Source organism: Xyrauchen texanus, chromosome 16, assembly GCF_025860055.1.
Source record: "Xyrauchen texanus isolate HMW12.3.18 chromosome 16, RBS_HiC_50CHRs, whole genome shotgun sequence".
Classification (NCBI taxonomy): Eukaryota; Metazoa; Chordata; class Actinopteri; order Cypriniformes; family Catostomidae; genus Xyrauchen; species Xyrauchen texanus.
The window spans coordinates 38,749,701-38,772,091 of record NC_068291.1 but is presented as its reverse complement, the minus strand read 5'-3'; the positions used below and the strand labels follow the sequence as shown (position 1 = coordinate 38,772,091).

Below are 22,391 nucleotides of genomic sequence, written 5' to 3'. Positions count from 1 at the left end.
CTCGCCATTGCAGTTTCTAGACACAATCATGATTTCCAGCTCACTTCCTAGTGCTTGATGCATGTGCAGAGTGCTAAATGGTGGAGTGTAATCAAACTTTTAAATCAAGGACTGCAGATGTAAAGATTTATAGAGAAAACTGAGTCACATTTTGGTCTGTATCACCCAAAACCGATTGGATCGCTTCAGATGACATGGATTAAACCACTGGAGTCATATGGATTACTTTTATGCTGCCTTTATGTACTTTTTGGAGCTTCAAAGTTATGGACACTATTCACTTGCATTGTATGGACCTAGAGAGCTGAGATATTCTTCTAAAAAATCTTGTAGTGTTCGTTAATGTTATGTAAGAGTTCTTGTAAATTATTACCTAATTATGTTCTTCTGTAATGGTTCTTCATTGCGTAATATCTAAGTAAAATCTTCTATCTTTACAGATTGCAGAGTCGTTTATACGCGAGGAGGACTGTATCCTTAATGTTACTGTTTTTCAGGTATATACTCGCAAGAGCTGGTTTCCTCCATACAAATTTAGTTTAGTCCTGTACTTTTTTGTTTTGTTTTGTTTTTTTACTAAAAGGGGTTTTCATTGAAGTTTATATTATATTTTTCAGTCAAGGGTCTTTTTCAAGTGTTTCATAATCTTTCATTGAATTTAAAGATTCTGGTTTAAATATGATTTCGATCACAGATTCACTTAAGGGCAAATTCTGTTTAATGAGACATAATATTTGCTTTATGTGGAATACTGGATATAGGACTTAATGTAATGATGTGTTGGACAGTCTTTAGTGATATGTTGATGCTTGTTCCATTATAGCTCCTATTGTTCCATTTTATGCCTCAATGGTTTTATTATAGTAACAGTATCAAGGATGCTTCCTATGTTTATGATATATAGAGCAGTTTATTAGCTTATTGTATTTAATTCAGTGCATTAACACTGCCACCCTCAGAATATTTCACTAACACATTCTGTAGTGTCAGTATAGGGTTTCCTGTTTCCTGTAGATCGTCCTTAACCTGAGCCTTTTCTAGATGAGAGAGCAGTCAGGTTTATACAGCTAGAGAGACTCTTTCACGAACGCCTGTTGTCCAACCTCGCCACCCTACAGGAACAGTGGGGTAAGAACTCTGAAATTACTGTGAAATTGCTGTATACATAATATTTACGCAGACCAAAGTTTGATAACACTTAAGGCTGTATATGTAATCCATTACAAAGGTATTCTTAATGCCTTTTAATACACTATATAATTAGTTTTATGATCTTGGAATTATACATAAATATAAGTTTTCCAGATGTGCAAAAAGAATAAATGTAATGTGTTACAGTGTGAAATAAAAGCCATTTTGAATGAGTAGCTTTGTAATGCATTATACAGGCTTCATGTTAGTTCTTACCCAAAGGTTTTCCTCTATAGCACATTTAAAACCACTGTTTAACCAATCTCTCATCAGAGAGGAGATTGAGTTTGGTTGGCCGGTGGCAGGATGGCATAGAAGACAGAGCGACTGACCTGGATGCAAAACACCTGGACAAACTGAGACACATCTGCAGAACGCACAGGCAGTGAGGACACACACACACACACACACCACATTAGTTCAGCCACACAGATCAGGTCAAACACTCACACACAGCGTACATTTTTCTATTGAGAAGTAGTATGAATTAAATGTTAAAGAGAGGAAATTACTAGAAGCTGAGATGCTTTGATCCAATGATGAAGAAATGTGACTTGACCGACCTTATTGGAAGTAACTTTAACATAAATCTGAGTCATTACTGGGAGTCCAGACCATTTTATCCATGCATGGTACAGCTTAGAACCTGTGATATGAAGTCAATAACTGGTTTTAGTATTAACAAGATCAACTAATGTGAATTAAAGTACAGTGTGTTCAGTAAATAATTTTATGATGGTTTATATCATCATCATCATCAATTGACCTTATTCACAGCAGCACCATATTTGATTTTTGAACTGAATGAAAACAAGGCTGTGAGGGATCCCAAATATTAAAGATTGTGCTACTGTGAATAAGGTCAATTGATGATGATATCAACAATCATAAAATAAATGTGCTTTAATTCACATTTATGGGTGAATCTTTATGAAAAACTGTCAAGAGCATGTCACCCTATTAATCAAAAGATAGAAATAAGAAATTATATTTCGCTTAAAGAAAATTAAGCCTTTTTAAAGGACCATTATGATAATTTTCATAAGCATTCTCATTACTGTAATGGGGAAAAAATGTGTTGTGTAAATTGTGAAATATTTGTACTTCATGGTAGTATTTGTTGTACTGCCTTTAATTTATGCTGATTTAAAACATATTTTTTTATATTAATCAATTTAAATGTTAAAAATGTATTGAAGCTATTATTATTAATAATAATAATAATCTTTACAAATAATAATAAACTTAAAAAATAAGTTTTGTTTTATTAAGTAAAATTGTTTTGTAGTGGTAAAATTGTTTATTAAAATGTTTAATTGTGTGTGTGTGTGTGTGTGTGTGTGTGTGTATATATATATAATATATATATTTTTTTATCATTGATACTGTCATGATAAAAGTACTGATAAAAAAAAGTATATAATAAAATAAAAACAAATTTAAGAAAATATTTATTATTATTTTTTTTGTTCTTGTATAATTAAAAATAAAACCCAATTAAATATATTTTATAATTTTATTTTACCTAAGCACTGTTTGGTTTTAATGGTAAATTTCTTTGGAAAAATATTACAAAAAAAAAAAATCCTTTCTCAAAAGTTTTTCCTAAATGTTTTACCCCCCTCAGATTATCTTGGATCTGGTGTCCCTTGGAGATTGAGCTGTGTAAAATATTTTAGAAGCGCTGTAAATGGAGAACAAGTAAATGTTTAACCTTTCGAGCAACTAAACAATTTAAATGCGGGTAAAAGCGGTGTCTTTCTGTCCCGTTCCTCCCAGCCACACACACACCTGAGCCTCTCTCTTCCCCTCCTAAATTTAGCCTGTCCGTGTCTCTTTTCTGTGCTCTTTTTGGACTCCAGTAATGGTTTAAGCTTATGACCGGTTGTTGTGCTTTCAGCAATTTAAGACAAGCGCTAGAGTTTCAGTATGGGAAATGTGTCGTGCTAATATTAGATTCCCACTGAGCTGAGCGACCTTAGATTTGTGTCCCTTTTATGCATGTCGTCCCAGTGCGAGAAGGAAATAAAGGAGACCGCAGCACCTTAAGAAGATTTTTAACTGACAACTAACTTTTCTTGTCTTTTTCGCAGACCTGTACGGAGCATTGAGAAGGTAAGACGGCTTTTGTGATGTTGTATGTTGATAAAATGAGACCGCATGTGGTTGAGTATGTAAAATGGTTTGAAGACCAGGGGGCGAAAGTCAGTGTTGTATATGTGTGTTCATAGTGTGAGGTCGTGTCCAAAGTGCATAGGAACAGTGTGATGAGTGACAAACAGGGAGGAGAGAACAACCTGAACACACAAGTGCTTTCATGCAGCTCAGGTGAGTTTATTTCTCAAATGACAGGCCAGATCCCTTAAAATACACCATGAACTACAGGGACAATATCCCTGTCAAGTTAAATCCAGATCATCCTGGACTTGATACTTTAGCTTTATTCTATATTCATTTGCTGATACTCCAACTTTATACTTACGTGCTTCGGAAATGGCATTAAGTGGGCAAATTCATAGACTAAATTTATAGCGCTACACCCTTAAAGGTTCTGTGTTGACATTCAGCTGTCAAATTAAATATTTTACACAAGCTGTTCTTTTTGATGCACTTTTTCTACTATTTCTTTCTCTTCTAAATTTTTTTTTTTAGTTAACAAAGTTCATAATGTTGCTCAGTACTGTTTGAAAAATGGCAAAGCAACTATATTTTCTTTGGCATTAGTTGAAATAATTTCATACTTAAATGATATGCATATTAAAATGCATATCATTTAAACCATTTGTTTAAATCATACTTTTGCCAGGATTTGTATATCATTCAAGTCTGGCTCCATCACATTATGGAAGTAAAATGTGATTTGAATGTCTCATGTTTATTTGAAAAATATCAAATAGTGGAAAACTTGATAGTTATCTCATTTGACTATCACATGGTACATTTCACCTAAATACAATACAAAACAGCATTCACAACACATTTGACTTTTGTAATCTGATGTATTTCAGAGTGTAGCTGAATATTTGACAGGAAATAATCAGGTTTTCATTGGATGGAAACATGTAAGGCTATGATTTTATTGCTTGGTAACCGGGTCAGAAATTAACGGAACCCTTTACAACAAGATTCCATTCGTTAACATAGATATAGTCATTTTAAGGCATTAGGCATCATGAAAAAAATCATCATCTTTACAATATATATTTTACATCATTTATTCATATTTGTTAATGTTAGTTAATAAAAATACTATTGTTTATTTAGTACCACTGCTGCTCCCTATTAGCAGACTACGCAGTCTGTATAGGGAACCAACTCCATAGGGGGAGTTACAAACTCTGCTTGGGGCATCAATTTGGCCAGCCCTGTGTTTATTGTTAGTTCATGATTGTTCATAGTGCATTAACTAATGTTAGCTAAAAATGTGTTACTATATGATGAAATTAACAAATGTTAACAAATGGAACCTTATTGTAAATTAAGGGGCAATATTCTAGTAAGGGGCAATATTTGTAACCTGGAATAGATTTTCCAGGGGCAATTTTGAAGGTGAAAAATCAAATGAAGATCGTGATTTGTGCATTTGTAACCCAATCTGATGTTTTTAACACAACAACAAGAACTATCTGCGGGGGCTTTTTTGTCAATATCGGTGGAATTCATTAATTTCCCACTCCGGTTGGTACTCTTTGTCCCCTTCCACATGGCCTTGGTTACATCAGCAGAAAATAGGTTGCTGCAGAGGTACAGAAAGTTATTATATGTGGTTGAAATATGGAAACAAATCTTTCTTTAGCATAATGTGTGCTAATGAATATAAAAGAAAAGATCAGAGAGGGGTTGAAAGATGTAAACTTTGCAGTTTCCCTTCGAGAATCATTGTAACCTGCAGACCCCGTTGTCCCCTTCTTCTAACACACATATATACACACACACACACACACACACACATGCACACAGTTAGAGTTCCCTGCCGTCCCTCCAGACCATGCCTTATTAATGAATCCTCTCTTTCACACTGGCTCGAGCACCTGATGTGGAGCTGGGCTATGTTACCTGAACACCATATTACTCGCATTGAGTTCCATGGCCCGGTTTCACTTTTACACACCAGACCTGGCAGCACCACACACACATTTTCTCACTCTTGCAGCACCCTCTGCCCAGCCACCTGTTCTGAAGTATGTTGACCACTCTGTCTGCTTAGCCTGAACTCCAGTAGGTGGTGCCAACACTGCAGCATTACCCTGTAAGACCCACGGTTTAGAGATGAGCCGAGTTCCATCTGCTTGCTTGTTCATGTAGAGTTTTGGTCATAAAGTGTTACGAGTATCTTAATAATCATGACCCCTGTAAAACGTCATTACTGTGTACTTGAAGTTGGATTAAACTGTGGCTTATGACTGTATGATGCATTTCAATGCATCACATCTTGCAAAAAGAAAAATCCTTTTGTTCGGTAGGGATGTACCAATATAGAAATTCTTTATCGCAATACTGATTACAACTATTTACCTTTTAGTAGTGATAACTGATGTGATGAACAGCATTATAAATCTATACTTTTTCTGTTTTACAACTAAAAACTACACACTTAAACCTGAATCTAGATTTTTACATGCTAATTCAAGCTATGAAAATATGCTATGAAAGATGGATGGCTGTTTATTTTATATGAAGCTTGGTATGAAAAAAGTATATATTTTAAAATGGACCAAATAAGCCCTTTTATTACATGGCTTTCTGGAATACTTCATTCTTATTGATCAGTCACAGTCAAAAATATTTTAAACTATAAAACTGCACATCTGTGCATTTTCTCCAATACCAATGCAAATAATTAAATCATATCACTAATATTGACTAATTACAATATGGTCCCTGATATATGAGGTTTGGACTATGACAAACGTTTATATAGATCTAGTAGTTTTTTTTTTTTTTTTTCCTCTTCTCTGCTCTAAATATGGCCCAACCCTATCAGAAAAACTTCAATACACACTAATATAAACCTCAAACATTAAAAAGGGATGTGTATGACTTTCTTTCTTCTGCTGAACACAAACAAAGATTTTCAGAAGAATATCTCCGCTCTGTTGGACCATTCAATGCAAGTAAACGGGGTCCAAAACTTTGAAGCTCAAAAAAGCACTTAAAGGTAGCATTAAAACCATCCATATGACTCCAGTGGTTTAATCCATGTCTTCTGAAATGATATGATAGATATGGGTGAGAAAAAGATTAATATTCAAGTCTTTTTTTTACTTTAAATTCTCTCCACTGCCCAGTATGGAGATATGCACGAAGAATGTGAATCATCAAAATCAAAAGAACTCCTCGTTGGAGAGAAGAGCACTTAGGAGGACTTAAATATTACAAGAATTTAACCACTGGAGTTGTATGGATTACTTTTATGCTGCATTTATGTGCTTTTTGAGCTTTCATTGTATGGAACTACAGAGCTGAGAAATTCGTCTGAAAATCTTTGTGTTCAGCAGAAGATATAAAGTCATACACATCTGGCATGGCATAAGAAAATTATGAGCCCAATTTTTGGGTGAACTGTTCCTTTAAATTTTATGGGGAAAATGGTTGTGACATGATACCTTTGGTGTGATTACATTAAGTTCATCTGTTTCGCAAGCAACTTCTTAATAAAAGGAACTGGACCTTCTGAAAAACATTGCATGATTGATGTTCCGAAGAATTAGTCATGAACTGAAGGAAGACAAAAAACATGGTTTTGGAGAAAATAAAAGCCAGAGTAAATCAGACAGAGAACTGCTTGTTGTCTGTGTATATTTTAAGTGGCATAGTACCAGCACTCTTGACCGTGTGACATCACCCAGATCCTGTCTCTGAGCACCAAGGCTCCTAGCATGCAATAATGACCGCTGAGGGAGCACACTATAGAGTCAACAGTGGAGGAGTACATTATTAATCGGCAGGGCTTCAGGCAGCAGGGCTGTGATATATCAATAGTGATTAATTTACCAGGCATTGATCTGTTCTGTTGTATAAAAGAGGTTGATAGTTAAATGCTCATGAAGTTGTTGAATTGAAACAAAGTAGGAGAAAGGTAAGGCAGATGGGGTAAAAGACACCAGATATGTTAAGAATAGCATGCTACCTTTTTATTTCTATTTTTGCAGTTTGTATACTATGCACATTTTTTGTATGCATGGAAAACCCATTAATTTCTTAGCAAAATGCAATAACTTGCTCAGCCTCAAAAACAATTTCCTTATCTGCTGACATGACCAACCCCTCTCCTTCAACCACCTGTCATAGAGAGACCTCTTTTCATGATCCAATCAGTTCCTAATGGATAAAATCAAGTCCCATCCAACACTTTGTTGTTGTTGAATATTCAGTTTCACTCTAACATATGTCACATTACAGAAGTTAAACGGGTTGCAAAAGTTAAAGTAATTTAAATGCAAAATGTGATCAATAATACAACATAATCATTTATTTGCAAAATAACTGAACTCTCCTTGTGGAAACATGCAACATAGTGAGGTCATGCTGAGAATGCATATTACTGTTTGAAATTGTTTAATTTGCTCTTTGACAAATAGCAGGTAGTATACATTATATACTATAGAGTATTCCATTCCAAACATAGCATTCGACAAGAATGTATTTATAATAGTTTTATAAAAACAGCCCCATATTTCTCTCTCTCCATTTAAAACAGGGACGGTTATGGAGGAACACAGTACAAATGACACACTCACCCAGCCTGATGATCATTGCAGCACCACCCCACCACCCCAGCAGAGCAAACAGCAGCATGACCCCTCCCCCTTCTCAGCCACACCTACTTCCTCCTCCTTAGCAGTGACGGACAGCTCTTTTTCTCCAGCCTGTGAGGATGCAAAAGAAGGAGAGGAGAGAGTGAGTTTGGTGGATTCCCACCAGGATGCATCATTGGAGCCTGCGCATCTACCATCTGAGCCTCAAATGGACACCGTCGGCTCTGGACCGGTGATGGGGGACACTGTGGATACAGGGCAGCATGTGGTGGAGACACACACTGAGGAGAAAGAGGAGGTAGTTGAGGAGGTTCTGAAGCTGGATCAACAGGACGTTCATGAGAATAATCCTGAGTTGGATCCGGAAGAGAATGGACACGGGGTTGAGACGTTGGACATCACGACTGTACCCACGCTGGATGACATGGCCAAGCGCATAAAGGTGGAGGAGGTGAGTTATGATGTCAGTTTAACATGTCATTTTGATTGAGTTCATATTACAAAGAGGCTTATTTAGAATGTTGTTTTTGGCATGATTTTGTGATTAGGCTTGATTTGCAAATCAGAATCGAGATTTAAAATCCCTTATAAATAGGCTTTTGAATGCTTTTCTGAGCTTTTCCGGACTCTTAGCACTTAATATTCTTCATATATTATTAGTATCATGCAATTATGGCAGAGAAGTCTATATTTTCTTTGCCACTAGTGTCTCCAAACAGAGTTGCAAAAAAACGTTTTTCAAACTGGTTACCCGTCATGTATTTTGGACAAACAGATAGTTCAGCCCCCAAAATGATGTAACTGAAAATTATGTAATTTTGAAAAACAGCGTTTTTATACATCGAATATTGACGCTACTACCAGGTGAAGGTGAAGTAAATACAACAGAAATGTATTATTACTGTATAAAACAAATCCAATCCTTAAAATAATAAGTCAGTAAAATATGATAATAATAAACTGGGTCCCACAATGTTAATATTATTAATAATGTAATATTTATAATAGAATAGAATGATTTACATTTACATTTATGCATTTGGCAGATGCTTTTATCCAAAGCGACTTACAGTGCACTTATTACAGGGACAAACCCCCCGGAGCAACCTGGAGTTAAGTGCCTTGCTCAAGGACACAATGGTGGTGGCTGTGGGGATCGAACTAACGATTAGCCCACTACGCCACCACCACTCCATTATTGTAGTAAAAATATATGTAGGTAAACGATTCTTTGGTGCAAATAAATTATAATAAATTGTTATTATAAACTATTTTGAAATATTGCAGAAAGGATGCCTTTATTGTTTTTACTAGATTTATATTTCATTCATTAAACATTTTGAATTGACTACTTTGGTTGAAGTAATGGTTCCATAAAATCACTTTTATGGCATTTCAGAGCAAATAAATAACATAATAGGCTGAGAGATATAGAGATATATTGTTTTGTAACCATATCGCCCAGCCATATTCTCTGTTTATAAATCTGAGATGGGAGGAAGTATCTTAACATTGGAAAAAAAATACACATTTCACTTTTAAAGTAGTTTGTTTTTTCTACATCATTTCTGAATCCATAACAAAGAAGATTTAGAAGTTCCTGTCTGTCTGGATGCTCTGATGGGAAATTATATCATATTGATTTCACCTTGAATAGGAAACCCCATCATCTTAACAGCTGCACTGCAGTCCCTGACATGGAGTGTTCCAGACCAGTGCTCTGTTGACAACATCCATGACATGCAGAATACTTCAGATAATAATTTCAACTCCTCCCTCATTCTGTTAAAACAAGTAAAAATCACATTTACAGTGATTCAGTTAAATGTAAAATGCACTGTATAGCCTCAAGTTTTAACATGAGACTAAGGTGATATGAATTACTAAACTTGTCTGTGCACAGTTTAGTTATAATCATATTTTTCAACTCTTGTCATGACCATGTATTGTCGTTAAACCCATTTACAATCTCAGGCAATGTGCATGTTACCAGAAAGAGACTTTACATATAGAAAGCAAAACTCACGAGAAATACATCGGTAACACTTAACTGAAGTTTTTGTATCCAACTAGTTCACAATTCAAACAAACACACATTTATGTACAGAACAATGCTTTTAAACAATCTGGTGCTCTCAAGTGCATTACTGTAAATACGATCTTGGTTTGTTATACTGAGTGATGTTAAAAATGATTACTGAGCCTGTTTACATGCACACCAATATGCTGTTTACTCTCTATAATTAGCTTACTTAATCTGACTAGGCAAGAAATCCGTGTTTACATGACATTTGAAATCGCGCTGTTCTCTACTTCTGATGTCAAACCGTGAAGAGGTGTGCTCTCAACACGTGCGCACATTGGATGAGCCGATAAGAACACCGTAATGGGCAAAAATTTACCCATGACGATTGGGTTATTTGTTAGCCTTTTATGGCCTTTACGCCGATAAAGGAACACTGTTTATTGCGCATGCATTGTCACCATATTAAGCATAATCTGTGTAAGAAAGTGTATGTAAACGTGCTCTGTGTTAATCAACAGATGCTGTTGATAGAACTTAACTATCACTGTACCCAGATCTATCCTTAAACTCATCAGTAGGGACCTGTCTGTGGCATCCTCATCTAGAAGATCAGTGCACAATCATTATGGATTGCTGGTTGATGTTCTTAGCTTTTTAAAGCTCAGCATGTGGTGTTTAGTCTCAGCTATCCGGCTTGGAAATTACCACTTTCACTTTCTTGTAAGTTGCTTTGGTAAGTAGGCGTCTGATAAGAACATAAATAATAGATGTCGGAATTTAAGCTCTGATTCAGAAAGCCGGTTGACCCGAGGAGTGACCTTTCCTCTGAATGTCAGAGCTGAATGATTGTAACAGACAGCCTTCTGTGATGTCATAATGAAACGTCCACCCTCAATGAGACAAGCGACAATGAATTCTGGACCACTGATCTGTACTAGCACAATACAGGCTTTCATGGAGATCATAACCTGTGTCCTAAACACTACTGTGCTCTGTTCCCAAACATGTGATGTGTCATTCCTTGGGGGGGTGTTGGGGGGGACTTGATTTGAGAAATTGTTCAGTCTAATCTCAAGTGTTCTTTTATGAGTCAACTATCATGCAACATGTTACTCAAGGTGTTTATTAGTGTCAGGTGGATTTTGACCTCTGGTTTTGATCATCAGATTTTAGTGTAGTTAAAATGGTTTTAACTACCATTTTTAACTAAAATTGACTTTTACATGTTTATCAGATGTGTCCCTTTTTTAGGGGCCAAGCACTGTAAGTGCCTATTGTATTCAATGGTGTTCTTATTATTATTTTTCGGCTTCTTCTTCTGCAATTGAAGTCTATGGCAACCCATAGAACCATAGGAAAGTAATGAAATTTGGCACAGTAATAGAGGACACTCTCAACAATAACTGACCCAAATTTGGGGTCTCCATCTCAAAGACTCTAGCACCTCTATACCCTCGAGGGCCACACTCTCTTAATTTTTATGAAGACAAAGAGAGTCATATGGATTACATTTTTGCTGTCTTTTTGAGCTTCACTTGAATTGTTTGGATCAACAGAGCTGAGATTTTCTTCTAAAAAGCTTATTTTGTGTTCTGTATAATAAAGAAAGTCATAGAGATCTGGGATGGCATGAGAGTGAGTATAATTATTGTTTTTATTTTTGGGTCAACTATCTCTTTTAGTAATTATTTTAAACATAAGGGGTGTAACCGTTAGATTTTCTGATGTAGAACAGTTCTGTTGTCACTGTGATTGTCAACTAACTAACACCATGAGTGTTCAACATCACAAACACCAGAGATGTCTCCATAATTAGCATCAAAGGTCCTTCAGTGACAAGTCATAAAGATTTGTTTGTGAGAGGTCCACAGCTTACAAAATAGATGGAAGATATGAGAGCCCATGAAAAAAATCAAATAGCTGTTTCTTTTTTTTTCCTGTTCTGACCATGAAAACAAAAAGTTAAAAGTTGTGTTTTATAACATTAGACACATTTTGAATAATTCATCCATAAATAAACTGTCCAGAGGACACAGTCAGCACTACCAGGGAAAGCCGCCTTGGAATCTGATAAGAAATTAGAGCATATCATATTGTGAAATCACTTTCATTGACACCATGCAATAAACAAATAAACATGCATACCGTATTTCATCTCCATTTCCATCTTAATAGAACAGTTTAGAAGTTCCAAGTTTGCCCTACAGCTGAAGTCGTTTTTTGTTAAGGTTATGGCTCTGACAACTGGAAAAATATATCAAACTTGTTAGAAAAAATTGTTCTGTCGATGGGCCGGGCTCTTGGGGTCTCATCAAGTGACCAATGAGCTTCTTTTACTGAAGAACTGACAAGTTGTCATGCTAAACTTAGCACAACAATGAGTCAATAAGGATGTATTAAACTGATGAAGTTATGTGGACAACCAATATGTTTGTTTGTTTTTTCAGTGCTAATGGCAGTTTCTAGAGAGTAGGGTGGCTGATGGCCGATATAGTGCTAATGTACATATACAGTATATGGATGGCCAATGAAATCAAATGAGACATATACAAAATTGCTAAAATATTTATTTTACATAAAACTTGAGTAAATATAAGTTTCACTCAAAACATATTTGAAAAAAAAAATATGTGCACCCTGAAGACTGCTGTTATCAGAAATAATTATTATGCCAATAATTTCAAACTGACAAAATGTTTGATATTGGTTTTAATATGGATTTGGGGGCTCATCCACTTGGCATTTAATTGGATCTCATCAGATCTGATTGCTGTCCATTTCATTCCATCTTTAATTCCAAGTATCATGATGCAGCACTTGGGCTGAAAACACTTCACTGCTGTTATATTTGGGTGCTTGTAATGGCCCTCTTCACAATTGGCTCAACACACTGTGGTTAGTTTTGACATCTAATTGCACAAGTGTTTGTTTATATACTGTAAGTGGTGTTGCTTGATTACCTCTCCCTCTCTCTTTCTATTTTTCCCCTTTGTTAAGATGTTGTTATGCTTAGTCTAGTAAAGCATAGATTAGTAAGTGGACTATCTTGCTCTTGGTGTTTTTTTGGGAACATGTTGGTATTTATGATCCCCATATGAAATTAAGTTAGGAGGATACATTTATTGCTTGGTTTTTAAAAACCAGGTCTGTTCTAGTAAACTCATTGAATTGGGTCATTATTTGGAGGGTTGTTTTCAAGGCTTTGTTAACCGTGTGCTATGAAAATATATATATATATAATTAGTTTAGTCTTGGGCTTTTGAATTAAACTGAGCTGTTATGGGAAAAATAGAGTACTGTGATAAAAATATACTGTAATTGCAGTGTTTGAAGAATTTGTTTTGCATCAGACTGACCTTGCCAAACATGAAAGCTCTCCCATGTTGCATGAATTGAGTTCCCACTAAAATGTTGTTCTTTTGTTTTTTGTTAATATGAGGATTGTAGTTGACCTAAAATGAATCCTACTTAAGAGCATAACACAAACTAAAACAAATTCTTCCCTCAATTAAAATGCAGATACCTGCTGTATCTACCAGTAACTTTTATTTCTCTCCGTTGTTTAATGCGTTTGATTTTTTTGTACAAAGAGTAATTTTAGTGATCAAAATTTTGTTGCAGTTTAAAGGTATATTCCATAACCTCACACCATCAGTCGGGATGATGTCAGTGTATTTAATGTATCTGGGACTCTTAAGATCATAAATAAGAAGACAAGAACAAAAATTAAGAATCATATATGCATTTCATTTTGTACATGTAATATTGACTATGATGTTGAAAGAGTACAGTACCTTTTTAAGCTTTTAAAATTATGCAGTGATCGTAATAAATGGCCTTTAATGTAATTTGGCCATTTATTCCGCCTTAATCTAATGAGGCGGCACACATGCCATTAATATTCAGATTTATTCATGAGATGCAGTATTGATTGGCTCAGAGAGTAGCTGTTGACTCAGTTGAATGTCCACTCCTCAATTCTCATTGTTCTTTAGTAATTTGACCTCTTAGTGACCTTGTCCATTCCTCTGTGGCTTGTGATGTAACTTGACTGACTCCTCTTTCCTGACCGTCTCCAATACTTTCATTTACATTTGCATTATTTATGAGGTGGGATTAACCCAATTCAGATAAACTGTTTGGCAAATGGATTCCAGCTCTTTGTTGTAAAATGTAAGCATACATTATTAATCATACTTATTCAAGATAATAAAGATGTATTAAATTTGGTCTTGCATATGTATTCATTTTAATGACAAACATTTGCATTCATGTTTTTTTCAACTCATTTATTGGAGCATTTTTAGTCAAAGTGACAGAAATCAGGAAAAAATGCAAACATAAGTTATAAATTACACTGCCTGGCCCAAACAATTTTGCCATTTGGGTTTAAATAAGCAGATACTGAAGAGCCTTGGATCATTATTGCAGTGATTAATATGTTTACTGATGCAGCGTGTAGTTTCTCATTTCTTAAACCACCATGTCGTAAGATGTAACCTTTGGTTGTGGAAAAGATGTTACTGTGTTTCAGAATGAGGCAAATTATTGGATGCATCAAGCAAAGAAAACAACTAGGAAGATTGCTGAAGTCACTGGAATTGGGTTAAGAAATGTCCAACTCATTATTAAAACCTGGACGGATAGCGGTGAACCTTCAGCTTTGCGTAAGAAACGTGGTCGGAAAATTGGAGATCACTAAAACACTTGAAGTCACATCGTAAAATATCGACAGTGCAACTCACTGCTATGATTAATAGTGAAAATATGAGCATTTCCACACACACACACACAATGCAACAGGAACTTGGGACTAAACAGCTGTGTGGCCACAAGAAAGACACTTGTTAGTGAGGCTAATAGGAGAAAATGAATTCAATTTGTTAGGGAGCATAAAGTGGAGGAATGGAAATAGTCATGTGGTCTGATGAGTCCAGATTTACCCTATTCCAAAGCAATAGGAACATCAGGGTAAGAAGGGAAGCGTATGAAGAGATGCACCCATCATACATAGTGCCCACTGTACAAGCCTCTGGAGGCAGTGTTACTATCTGGGGTTGCTTCAGTTGGTCAGGTCTAGGCTCAGCAACGTTCTGCGGAAATAAAATGAAGTCAGCTGATCACCTGAATGTACTGAATGACCAGGTTATCCCATCAATGGATTTTTCTTTCCTGACAGCACGTGCATATTCCAGAACGACAATGCCAAGATTCATCAGGCTCAAATTGTGAAAGAGTGGTTCAGGGAGCATGAGGAATCATTTTCACACATGAATTTGCCACCACGAACTCCTGACCTTAACCCCATTGAAAGTCTTTGGGATGTGCTGGAGAAGACTTTACAGAGTTATTCGACTCTCCCGTCGTCAATACAAGATTTTGCCCAAAAATTAATGCACTTCTAAATGTAAATAAATGTTGCGACATTGAATTAGTTTGTCGAAACAATGCTAATTCAAAGCTAAAGGCGGTCCAACGAAATATTAGCGTATGTGACTTTATTTTTTGCCAAGGCAGAAATGACTGACTTTTTTTTTTTAAATGAATGAATGAATGAAAAAGCAGTGATAATGAACAAACGTTAGTTAATTTTGAATTGATTGTGTCATTATTAGCCTAAATCACATTATTATGCATAGTCCTCCGAGCAAATAAACAGAATTGAGATGACCATATTTGTCTGCAAAATTGTCACGTTGGCCAGCACCAAAATTTCTTAGCGGAAACTCTGGGACATTTGCTCAGGAAGGCACTGATACACATACATTTTTTCTTTTTTTTTAACCTTCTGGTTCATGGCTTTTATCAAATCAACTGTGATCCTGTGAAAGCAGTTTTCTTTGATGTAGCAAGCAAAGCTGTGACGACAAATCACTGTTTTTGCTCAATATTGCCTACCCTTTTCCCTTCAGACCACTCCAGCTGCAGGCCTTGTGTCTATCTTAAAGAGAAGGGCATCTCTGGATGGAGCCAACAGTCCCACCCCTGCTGTCTCTAAGCCCATCTCAAAACGAAAGGTCCGTTTCCAAGAGCCTGAAGAAGGACTGGACCATGGTAAGGAGCAGGACCAGAACCCAATATTGATGTCATCAACTTATGTAATTATTGCAGAGTTCACACTGACCATATTCTGATTCTGTAGTAATGATGTATTCTTACCCGATATGCAGATGAGGTGGGTGGAGACTCTTGGCTGCTGCTCCTCTTGTTGTGCTTGGCTACTGTGGTGATCAGTTTGGGCGGAACTGCACTCTACTGCACTTTTGGAGATGCCCAATCCAGCGTGTGCACAGACTTCTCCCATAACATGGACTTTTACATCAGCCAGGTGCAGCGAGTCATGGAAGAACTCAAACACTGGCTGTCCCCGAGCTCATAGCAGGACAACAAAGGGAAGTTTGAGAAGGACCGGCTCTTGCCAGTTGCCTCCATGATCTCTGAAGTAACGTGAATGTATAGTGGCTGACAACAAAATGGTACAATATATTTGATGCTGAGACTTAAAAAAGGGGATATCTATCCCTGTGAAGACTTGGGAAACCACTTGGCCAGTTTTTCACTCAAGTAGCCCACTGTTTACTGCCATCAACTGAACCTCATAAAAAGAGACTTCGTTTTTAAAGTCTTAAATCAAAAATATTTATATAGGGTTGATAGAATTGTGTCTTTTTATTCATACATATAGGGATTGGCTGTGTTCGGAATGGAATACTATTCCACTTTTTAAGAAATGCTGCATAGTATACACACTTTATACTATTTTTTTTAAATACTAAGTGAAATGTTTCAGACAGAAATATGCTACGTTTTTGTCACGTTTCCTTCAGTGAGATTTATTAAAAAAAAAAAACAGTTTATTCCATTTATATTTAATAAAATTACAAATTAATTTGTTAAAAATGTTAAAAAATTGCAGATACAGTATGTCATTCAGGGTATTCTATGCATACAGACAATTTGCACAATATTCATACTATATACTGCAGAATTTAAGAAGAGTAGTCTGCTATTCCGAACTTAGCCAATGACTACCGCACTAAAGACAGAATGATGGATGTAAACATCTGTAGCCTGGACGTAGCATTCTCCTGTGGCGGGCTTGGATGGTTTTATGGAAATATGTTAAAGGGACAGGAAAGCAATATATGTATATAGAGAAGTCATTATATAGTAGATGGAAAGTCTTTAAATGTGAAGTGTGTAATTTTTTTTAATGTTAAAATTAGAGGGGCCTGGGTAGCTTAGCAAGTAAAAACGTTGACTACCACACCTGGAGTCACATGTTCGAATCCAGGGCGTGCTGAATGACTCCAGTCAGGCTTCCTAAGCAACCAATTGGCCCGGTTGCTAGGGAGGGTAGAGTCACATGGGGTAACCTCTTCGTGGTCGCTATAATGTGGTTCTCGCTCTCAGTGGGGCACGTGGTGAGTTATGCGTGGATGCCGCAGAGAATAGCGTGAAGCCTCCATACGCGCTAAGTCTCTGCGGTAACGCGCTCGACAAGCCACGGGATAAAATGCACGGATTGACGGTCTCCGACACTGATGCACCTGAGATTCGTCCTTCGTCACCTAGTTTGAGGTGAGTCCCTACACTCAAGGACTTGGAGTGCATTAAATTGGGGAGAAAAAGGGGAGAATTTTTTATTTTGCTCTAAATTAGAGCTTTGTGTTAATACAGCTTTTTAGATTCGATTCCAATTCACAAGCTTTCGATTCCAATCTCAATTCAATTCGATGGGTACATTTAATTTACAATGTCCATTTTGCTTACATATAAAAGAAATTGACTCTCAGCTAATGCTCTTAATGACAGGGGCGCCGTATCATGGCTGACCCTGCACTCTGACCCCAGCTTAGCTGGGATATGTGAAAACTAATAAATTTCACTGTATATATGCAAAAAAACTGTGTGTATAATGTGTGACCACAATAAAGGATTCTTCTTCTTCTTCATAAAGGAACCTTCTAGGCAACCCTTTTTAGGTACAATTTGAAAATAATAATTTTACCAATTATATTTTATAATTATGTATAAAATTGGTCACATTTTAGCTTTGGAATTTTTTTTCAAATTAAATCTATTCCATCAGTTAATATATTGAAATATAATATTTTATGTTGCATGTATATTTTTGTAAAATGTTTATTGTTTACTTGCATAATTTGGGCTGTTTACAAGTATTTATATTGATATGTAGAACACATGCTTAATCTGTACTGTCTCTTTAAGACTAGCGGCGTCAGCCAGTAAGCGCATATAACGAGAGAAGACGTGCATCATTTCTTTTGCGCATCCATGTGTAATTAGAATTTGAATGTTTGCACATGTGAGTTAATTTCTTACATTATAGAGGGTTGCCACATAGAGTGAATGATCGATCTTGGGATTTAAGAATCGATGTTGAGATGGATCATAATATCTACAGTATATTTTTACCCTACCCTAGTTAAAATACTTTCACTTTTCCCAGATTAGTATGCAGACACAAGCCATTCGTAGGTTGATTTCCCTGAAAAGTGTAAATACTATGGCTCTGTGGTGCTATCAAGTCATTGCTCTTTTTTTTAAGCATCTCGACCAGTCTGACAATTCCATTTGGTGATTAAATTGGCGCTGAAATTACACACTTCACCTTTTAGATGAGCTTGGCTGTTGCAAAAATGTCCTGAATTTAATATAATTTGCTCAGGCACATGTCTTATTATTCATCTTAACAGTTATTGTAATCATGGTATTCAAATACTTTGTTTTTATGTTGTTATAACATGACCTCATGTTTTAACTAAATCTGATGAAAGTCACATTTATTCTTATTTTGTTATTGTCTTAAGTACATCATGTGTGTGTTCTACCCAGTGTGTGTCTCACATTAACTATTTTCATTTTGAAGCTAAATCTTTCTATGATTATGTTAATATAAGTCTGCAGTAAATGAAGTTAAAGTAATTTGTAAATTTAACACATAGTTGTCCATTTGCTGTGCTCTGCTCAAGCTCAAAGTACTGGGCAAGAACTGTAAGTCTTTATTTTGTGGTTTTTTTATTTGTATGTTGTCTGGCTGGTTCAGATGACTGAGGAATGTCTTACTGTGTGAGTTTTCAGTATTTATTTATTGCAACAACGTCTTTTAGAATCACTCCGTTCTGGTGCATGCACTCTCTCTCTCTCACGTTCTGTACAGAGATGATTTGTAATCTTATAATTGTTTTTTCTTAATTTTAATTTTGTGTATATACCATGTGAAGATTGCTATATTTCCTTATTGTATGGTTCAGATCTGTTTAGTTATTGTCTCGGGAGAAATTTGAAAGGTAAAAGCAATGAGATGTTTTTGACCAAAAATACCTGGTGAATAAATCTTGTTGTCAGGACTGAGTTGTCTATGATATTTGATTGAAGTACAGATGTTTGTAAAACTGTATTATTTTATCTATTAAAGGAATATTCAGGGTTAAATACAATTTAAGCTCAATTGACTGCATTTGTGGCACAGTCTTGATTACCACTCAAATACTAATATATATATATATATATATATACACATACATACATACATACATACAGTGAAAGTATTCACAGCGCTTCACTTTTCCCACATTTTGTTATGTTACAGCCTTATTCCTAAATGGATTAAATTATTTATTTACCTCAAAATTCTGCAAACAGTACCCCATAATGACAACGTGAAAGAAGTTTGTTTGAAATCTTTGCAAATTTATTACAAATATAAAAATGAAAAAAAAAAAAATCACATGTACATAAGTATTCACAGCCTTTGCCATGACACTCAAAATTGAGCTCAGGTGCATCCTGTTTCCACTGATCATCCTTTAGATGTTTCTACAACTTGATTGGAGTCCACCTGTGCTAAATTCAGTTGATTGGACATGATTTGGAAAGGCACACACCTGTCTATATAAGGTCCCACAGTTAACGGTGCATGTCCGAGCACAAACCAAGCCATAAAGTCCAAGGAATTGTCTGTAGACCTCTGAGACAGGATTGTAACGAGGCACAGATCTGGGGAAGGGTACAGCAACGTTTCTGCAGCATTGAAGTTCCCAATGAGCACAGTGGCCTCCATCCGTAAATGGAAGAAGTTTGGAACCACCAGGACTCTTCCTAAAGCTGGCCGCCCGGACAAACTGAGCGATCGGGGGAGAAGGGCCTTAGTCAGGGAGGTGACCAAGAACCTGATGGTCACTCTGACAGAGCTCCAGCATTTCTCTGTGGAGAGAGGAGAAACTTCCAGAAGAAGGCCTGTATGGTAGAGTTGCCAGAGGGAAGCCACTCCTCTGTAAAAGGCACATGACAGCTGCCTGGAGTTTGCCAAAAGGCACCTGAAGGACTCACAGACCATGAGAAACAAAATTCTCTGGTCTGATGAAAAAAAGATTGAACTCTTTGGCCTGAATGGCAAGCGCCATGTCTGGAGGAAACCAGGCACCGCTCATCACCTGGCCAATACCCTCCCTACAGTGAAGCATGATGGTGGCAGCATCATGCTGTGGGGATGTTTTTCAGTGGCTGGAACTGGGAGACTAGTCAGGATCGAGGGAAAGATGAATGCAGCAATGTACAGAGACATCCTTAATGAAAACCTGCTCTGGACCTCAGAGGTGAAGGTTCATCTTCCAACACTACAATGACCCCAAGCACACAGCCAAGATAACAAAGGAGTGGCTACGGGGACAACTCTGTGAATGTCCTGGAGTGGCCCAGCCAGAGCCCGGACTTGAACCCGATTGAACATCTCTGGAGAGATCTGAAAATGGCTGTGCACCAATGCTCCCCATCCAACCTTAAGGAGCTTGAGAGGAAGAATAGGAAAAACTGCCCAAAAATAGGTGTGCCAGGCTTGTAGTATCATACACAAAAAGACTTGAGGCTGTAATTGGTGCCAAAGGTGCTTCAACAAAGTATTGAGCAAAGGCTGTGAATACTTATGTTCATACTTTGAATACATTTGCAAAGATTTCAAACAAACTTCTTTCACGTTGTCATTTTGGGGTATTGTTTGTAGAATTGAGGAAAATAATGCATTTAATCCATGTGGAAGAATTAATGCTTCTCAACAACTTCTCTGGGTGATGTAGCTTGCTGTGTCATCACAAAGCAAAGCTGCTCCTTGTTCAAAGGATGTGTTCTTTAGGAATCTGTTTTTTTTTTTGTCTCTACTCTCACATTTCACACGTAGCTCAAACATGTATGTCACCCCCATATAAGGTAAAGAACTATTTCATTGGTGGGGGTCCAGTGGAATGTGGTTTTTCTGGACCATATAACAGAATGCTGAAACAATAAATGTTGAAGAGAGAGCAGTGGTTCTTTGTGTCATTTCTTTCTTCCCTCAGCTGAGCCGTATCGAGACTGGGATTGCAGATCAACAAATAAATTAAATACATTGGATGACAAAATTATCTAACAATCCATTTTGGAATAAGGCTGTAACATAACAAAATGTAAAAAAAAGTGAAGCGCTGTGAATACTTTACAGATGCACTGTGTATATATATTTAGAAAGGAAAAAAAAAAGAGCAAAAATTTAGGTTACAGTGCGGCACTTGGTGAATGGGGCCAAATGTCAACATGGCAGCAAAGTTATTAAATTGAAAATAAATTTACACAGAGAAGGTTCGCAGGGGATTTTTTTTATCACACTGAAATAATGTTAAAGTGCATATTGTTTACATCTTGTTGCCATAGTTTTGAAACTGTGAGTATTTTAATGTTTACGGATTGGCCCCATTCACCTCCATTGTAAGTGCTTCACTGTATACCAGAATGTTTTTTTTTTTTTTTTTTAAGAAAATGTTGAACAGGTCAAAATAATATTTGTGCTAATCAGCATTATGCCACAAATATGGTAGATTGATCTTAATTTGTATTGAACCGAAAATATTCCTTTAAAGATCTGTACACATAATTTGCATGAAAATTATGCATTAGCATATGCACAAATTTTGTAGTCCTCAATTAGCATTCTACAAATTGTAGTTGGTGTACTATTAAAAAAAAACATTAGTAAAAGACAGTTCAAGAAATATAATACAATATAGTATAACAACAGCATTGTTGTTTTTATATTAACAATATAAAATAATAATTGGCCATTTGAAAATTCTTTAAGATTTTTGTTAAAAAATTAATTTGGGTGATTCGTTTACAGGATTTCGATGTATTTATTTTGATATTTTAATATTGTAGTAATATAACAGTGTAAACAATATTAGTATTAAAATATAAATATATATATATATATATATATATATATATATATATATATATATATATATATATATATATATTAACATTGTAGTAATATAACAGTGGAAACAATATTAGTATTCAAATATTAAAAATGTTGACATTTACATTCCAAAATTTTACTATCTCCAAACCGATCCGCCCAC

The 22,391-nt window shown here is 36.1% G+C and overlaps 1 protein-coding gene across 2 annotated transcripts in view; it reads left to right on the top strand.

Moving 5' to 3' along the window:
* The window catches only part of LOC127657025 (consortin-like), a 30,514-nt gene extending 11,083 nt beyond the window's left edge, over window positions 1-19,431 (top strand). For both annotated transcript variants that reach the window (XM_052145663.1, XM_052145662.1), the window contains exons 4-11: window positions 441-471; window positions 1,042-1,128; window positions 1,465-1,576; window positions 3,285-3,306; window positions 3,423-3,519; window positions 7,892-8,400; window positions 15,888-16,029; window positions 16,146-19,431. In XM_052145663.1, the coding sequence (XP_052001623.1) occupies window positions 441-471; window positions 1,042-1,128; window positions 1,465-1,576; window positions 3,285-3,306; window positions 3,423-3,519; window positions 7,892-8,400; window positions 15,888-16,029; window positions 16,146-16,354 (1,209 nt within the window). In that variant the 3' untranslated portion in view covers window positions 16,355-19,431. The remainder of the gene's footprint in view (window positions 1-440; window positions 472-1,041; window positions 1,129-1,464; window positions 1,577-3,284; window positions 3,307-3,422; window positions 3,520-7,891; window positions 8,401-15,887; window positions 16,030-16,145) is intronic.
* Window positions 19,432-22,391: the final 2,960 nt, after the last annotated feature.